The sequence below is a fragment of the Rhagoletis pomonella genome, unplaced genomic scaffold, assembly GCF_013731165.1.
Source record: "Rhagoletis pomonella isolate Grant_MI unplaced genomic scaffold, Rhpom_1.0 Rhpom_scaffold_00006, whole genome shotgun sequence".
Classification (NCBI taxonomy): Eukaryota; Metazoa; Arthropoda; class Insecta; order Diptera; family Tephritidae; genus Rhagoletis; species Rhagoletis pomonella.
In genome coordinates this window covers 6,725,790-6,732,299 of record NW_023458560.1, presented here as the reverse complement: position 1 = coordinate 6,732,299, position 6,510 = coordinate 6,725,790, and the positions used below count along the sequence as shown (strand labels likewise).

The window sequence follows — 6,510 nt, the reverse complement described above, 5'->3', positions numbered from 1 at the left end:
GTTTAGTCAGCTTCTTTTCTTGGCAAATATGCATAAATATAAATCACACTGCTTATTTGTGTCTTGGTCATTTGGGTGTTTGCGTTGAACTTTACAGGTAGTATATGTTAATATAACAAATGGCTGCCAATTTGAGGGACGCCCAAAAGCAAAATGTACAATATGTATTTATTTGTGAAAAGTATGTCAGACCAACGAACTTGGTCTACCAAAAAAATAAAAAAATTGAATAAATGCATTTTTAAAAGTACACAGATATTTTGAATTTCCAGATGTCTATCTATATTTTTTAACAAGTTCTTTATTTTTTATTTTATTTACAGATACCCGAAAAAGAAGGTGCTGCGCTGGCTGCTGCACATTCTATTGGTTTCTGTGAAGTTTCCGTGGCTGAATTTACCCCTATTTTATCAAAGGCCTTTGAAAAATTGATCATCGACTCGCGTGCTCGCCCACAAAAACAAGTACGCAAATTTTCGGTGAGCAAAATGTTGGGCACACTGATCGGTAGTAGCGGCTATGGCAGCAATCGGAATTTGGCCATCAATCAGGGTACCGTAATACCTTGCCACAAGGGTGAACTGCATAAAACACGTGTGCTAAAGCGTCGGCAGGGCTTCATGGCCACATCCAGTTTGTGACCATCTGTCGAAACGGATTGGTAATGAAGAAGAAGATACTAGAAAGAGAGAGTAGTGAACAGAGAAGGAAGAATGAAGGGGTGTTAACAAATTTTTATATATTTTAAAATTTAAATTTATAGGTTTAACAACAAGTAGTAACGTAATTACCAGTAAAGCGCTTTTTGTGTTTGTTATTCAAAAAAATTGCGCACATACTGCTCGTCGTCATTTAATGTACATACACATATGTATGTAGACATACATATATGTACATACATATGTATCTAAATTGAAATTGCCTGAAAAGAAGTTTGTTTGCTGAATTAATTCGTATTGCATAAAATTTTGAACATAGATCAAAAATATATTTAAATACATTTGTATCTATGTATATAATCCACTTGTGGAAAAACATATTTACATACAAATATTGTACTTCTAATTGTATCACAAATGTAATTAAGTATAAGTATAAAAACATTGTAAAGGTTTTGTTTTTAAAGCGAGTGTACAATGAAATCAACTTTTTTGTATTGAAATGGAATTTCAAATGTTACTAAACAAATTAATAACAGCAACTTGTTGCTGATAGCAGTAATCAAATCTCATTCTCTATCCAAAATAGTGACTGAATTTTTCAGTATTCAATCTAAGCGGGTTTAAAAATGTTACATTTTTATTTTTTAGTAAACCGTAAGTAAGTGTATTCAAGCATACATACATACACATACATGTTAACCTATATAATTTTCCAATAAAACTGAGACAGTTCGAAATTTCATTTGAAAACAAAATAATGTTGAATTTCTAATATTGAAATTATGCGTTTTTTGTTTTTAAAAAATATGGCTGAAAAAGAACTGTGATATGTATTTATGTAGAAAAATTGTAGTTTTTAAACTAACGTAGTTTTATATGTATTACTTGTACACAAATCAGGACATTATTCACTTAAGCACATCCGTTATGGAACGGAAATTTTTCCTTAAGAAATCATGGACGTATACTTTACTCAATGTAAAATATACAGCCCTGCCCTACGTACAGGCGTATTTAGGATAAGAAAATTATGGTAGGGTAGACCTATTCGAACTAACTGAAATTGTAATAATTTTCACTTTGATGTAAATTTTTATTAATTTCCGCTTGCAAGAGAAATTTTTTGCAGGTTTATGTATTTTTGTTTTATAAATTATTTTATGTTTATAAAATATAAATGCAAAAGAAGTTTTCGAAGTTTAACTTTTCGTATTTTGAAAATTTTTAAAATTTCGAGAGCTTTCCTAAGCGACTATGACTTCCAATAAAATTTGTTTTAACAAATCTACATACATAATTCACATTGAGAAGTCATATTACGATTTCATATTCCTTGTAGTAAAATGGATCATTATTATACTTTGCATCCGGTGTTCAATTTCGAAATACAGTTGGAAAGAGCGATGCTGTGTATTGCGGTAACTTGGCTTAAAATATATCTAAGCCTAAATAAAAGACCTACTGCAGAACACTTGAAACACAAAATGATAAACTTCCCGCATACATATGTACATATGAATGCATATTAAGATCTTCGTTAGTGCATTTATATTTTCAAATTTGTCATTTGTTTTCTAATTTATGTTATTGGCTGAAAATAATTTGTATACAGTAAAAAGATATGTAATTTTAAAATAGACAATGAAATATTAAGTTAGAAATCCTTTGATCCGCAAGTAGTTCACTGACTAATGAAATATATAATTAAAAAAAAAAAATTTAATTAAACTTAAGCAGTCCGTAGTTGTATTGATTTCCACTGTATTATAACATTATGAAAAAGAAAATTTAATAAATTTCGCGAGAAATTTGATTCAAATAAAATAATAAAAAAATTCTTTTATTAAACAAATTTTAGAGGGTCATGTTTCTTCCTTTAACTTAAGCCGGATCCATCATTACGTAAACTTTTTATTTGCTCTGAAAAAAAGTCAGCGGTAAGTTAAAGGTGGGTCACACAATGGCTGGAGGTGTGGCCATTCTTACTGTTATATATCTTTTGTTCACTCGCTTATTACTAACCGAAAATTTGCAATCAATTTTTGACAAGTTTGAACAGCTAACACAGGGCAGCAGTTGAATTTTTGAGAATGCTATATGTACTGGTTTAATTATAAAGAAAATATATTATCTTATTAAATTAGTGAGCCAGCTTGGAAAACACAGAAATGTAAGCTTAAAGATAAATAGATTTTATAAAGTGTGAGGACGGAATGTTCAACAAGAAATTTAGCCCACATAAGCAACCATAACATAGCACCATGAACCAGCAATACGACATCACCCAATAAACCACAGCAGAGGTTTTAAAGAATGCAGTTTTCGTGACTTTAAATGTTGCAGTCACATTCACTAACATTTCTTAACTGCAGCCAATAAATCAATCACATGTTTGACTAAAGACTGCAAAGTTGAAGTCATTAGTCTTTTCTGTTATTCATGACTAATTAGTCATTTTTGCAGTCTGAGGTGAATAATGAAAATCTAAAGCAATCTTTGCTTTCACTTCTTCACATGGCGGAATTATACCAGGTATAGTAATTAGAGCGAGAAGAACGATTTTAACACTGCCTTATTTGGAAAATTGCCTTTAAAATTTGACTATAAGGCAGCGAGAAAGCTGTTTTATTACTTCACCTGATTATTGCGCCATGACTTCTTCATTCAATTATAATACTAATTTGTTTAGAAAATAAATGAGTACACAAATAGCTAAATTAAAACTCCAGTAGAATATAAAATATTTAGAAAATTAATTCCAGTAACTTCCAATGAAATAAATTTGTATTTATTATATTTACATAATCTGTACATACTATGTAAATGAAAAAATAACAAAGTGGGAATCTCGCCTTCATGCTAGTATTTAGAATGGTTTTCACTTAAAATATTACGCTTACGCCTTCCGCTTTTACATAAGGTTAAATTTGGATCCACCACGGAATCGCTGAAGGAAAAATCATTTATTATGGAAGACATTTTTCATATGATTAAGTATTTTCTTTTTGTAAATGATGAACGGTTTAAATGCAAACTAGTCATTTCCGCTGCAATATTTTATTGAAAATTAAAAAATTTTAACATAAATCAATTCAATACATACAAAATATCATTTACTACTTATGTATGCGTAAATAATTTTGCTACAGTTGGGATGTAAATCAATATAAAATCTAACAAACTCCTCCTCAGCCCAAATGTAATTTGGACATTCTCAACGAAAGACTTACGACACGAACTTTTCTTGCACAGAAAGTGAAAAAATTTTCCAAAAATGGACAGTTCACCGTAACAATAAACGATCTTGAAGTTGAAATGATCAAGACTTTTTCTGGCTTAGAATTAAAAGTCAGGGTTTTCACTGAAACGATTTTTCATCTCAACACGCGGACGTCCCTCTCATTCTTAACATTAGGATCCCATTATATTCTTCTTAAGAACGTTCCCTAGAGTTTTGTTTACATTTACATTATTTTTGCTAGAATTTAGCTGGGATCGAACCTGCGTAATCGATGTTCAAAGTCAGAAGCGTTAACCACTGAGCTATGTACACCCCGTAAACTCTTGTTGCTGATTCATTTTCCTTATTTAACCAACTACTATCAAGTGAGCTGATTTGCCGCTGTTTAAACTTGACAGCGTGGTTGTTGTTGTCAATTCTATACATCCATTTGCTTATTTGCTTTATTGTATAGTTTCAGGCAGGCTCTTCCTAACCTATGTATTTGTCAATATTATTGTGGCTTATGCCGAATTTCCACTAGGCATTGAAATGACAAAAAATGTATGCCATTAAAAAAAATGCCAAGTGGAAATGAACTTAATGACAATTTTTTTAACGAATAATACTAGTATTTTTAAAAGCCCAACTATGTAATTTGTCGTTTTTGCCATTTAATGCCTAGTGGAAATCCAGCGTTATTAACATTTTTATTTTTAATATTTTTATTGAGAATAAACAAGTGATTTATAAATCATAAATCAAAAAAAAGAATAAAGACTAATTTTTTTTAGTTTTAGTCAGGACTAACAAAAAATGATTGCAATCACTCGGAACTTCAATCAAATTAATAATTTAGTTAAAAATTATTGCACTCTTTAACACCTCTGAACCACAGCAACACAAGTTAGAACAGCCAGCCACGCAACAAGCCACAGTAACATAAGTCATAGCAACCAGGGTTGCCGTTTTGAGCTTTTCCTACTAAAATTGCTGGGTTTTTTCCCGTTGATAGGATGGTAGGACGTTTAAAATTTTGGTAGGTTTCTTTGCACATAAAATATCTCTGGCTTGTTGTAATGTGTCACTTTGTTAGCACTGTGAGTACGCTTGCCCAATTTTGACAATATCACTTTTACCCTCATTCTGTTTCTTGGATGGGTCCAACTGTTTGCCATCGAAAACTTTTTAAAAAAACTCGTTGCTTACTGGTATATTCAGAATTTTACCAATTACCTTCGGCAATTCTCTGAACTCCGTATACGCTATAAAAAGTTTTATCCACGGCGTATCTAAAGGGATATCAAGTGATTATTGATGGATGTAAAGGCAGGTTTATAAACCAGATATTTTTCTTTGAAATGCAGCTGCCATTGAAGAAGACAATCGTTCCCCAAGGTGTATTAGTCTGCTATTTATGATACGTGGGCAGTCACATATGAATGCTCTGGGGCTTCCTCCGCCAACTCACAAAATGCTAGGGGTCATGCAAGCGCATTTGGTCTCCAAGCTTTGCGACACAGTCCGCCCTTTCGTTGCCTTCCAGCGTTCCGCTATTGTGGGCTTTTAAGTGATTGAGAGGAGTTTTACACTTGTCCACAATCCTAATGCCGTTTTAAAAGAGTCCAAAGCGTTTAACCTGTCTAACTATCCGTCATAATATTTATTTTGGCTCCATTTGTCCTTCTACACAGACTTCGATTGCGAATACTTCCGGCTGGAATATAGTTAGGTATGTGCAAATTGGCAGATTTTTCTGGAATCTTGGTCCAAATACGCTTGCCCCAGTACTCTCGTCGTCCACCTTCGATCCGTCCGTATACCATACTAGGGACCCAATCATAGTTGTTATCACTTCGCAGAAGCATAACTTCAGCAGTCCCTTTTTCAAACATAATAGGAAAGGGAGGAATGCCTGTAATGATACCAAGGGCGTCCGTGGGACAAGTGAGCACATCTCCTGTGATGCCTACCAGGCCAGTGCCGCATATGTACAACGAGTCTTACTACCGTATTGAAAGACCACACTGAGGGAAAAAAAATTTTAGAATTAAAAAAAACGTGCCAGCTCGTTTTAAATTTGAGTAAATATGTACGTTATAAAATATTTCGTTGTGAAGTGCACATATGCTTTTTCGTAACTAAGAGCGAAAAAAATGTAATATTTTGTTCCGTATGATGGTAATTTAACCTGGACCATCTTGGTAGCAACCATTTGAATCAACCCTGCAGTACGGGGGAGCGGCTACAGGACTGATGAATCGGTAACTGCCTGATAAACACCGTCAATTACCGACCGACTACTTTCAGTGTATTTCATCGATTACTTTTACATGGCGATGTCCTAGGCGGTAGTCACCATCGACTCTCTCTGCACTACCGGTAGTTGGTAAAGAAGCTACTTACTCTCTGCACTACCGGAAGTTGCAGAAGTAAGTACTTACTATCTGCACTACCGGTATTATTATTACAAAATATTACAAAATATTAGGGTTACCGTTTTTGAATATTTACATTTATTTAGAATTTAAAAAAATCGTACCTTTTCATGTATATTCTTTAACTGCATCTACAAACCAGGCTATACTTAGTAAACAATTCAAAACGAATAGCATTTGCGGGAAAAAA

General features: G+C 33.0%; 1 protein-coding gene across 1 annotated transcript in view; it reads left to right on the top strand.

Annotated features, from left to right (window-relative positions):
- LOC118740349 (ras-related and estrogen-regulated growth inhibitor-like protein) overlaps positions 1 to 2,117 on the top strand; it is a 47,652-nt gene extending 45,535 nt beyond the window's left edge. The window contains exon 5 of the mRNA XM_036471847.1: positions 324 to 2,117. Coding sequence (XP_036327740.1) covers positions 324 to 641 — 318 coding nt within the window. The 3' untranslated portion in view covers positions 642 to 2,117. The remainder of the gene's footprint in view (positions 1 to 323) is intronic.
- The last annotated feature ends 4,393 nt before the right edge of the window (positions 2,118 to 6,510 follow it).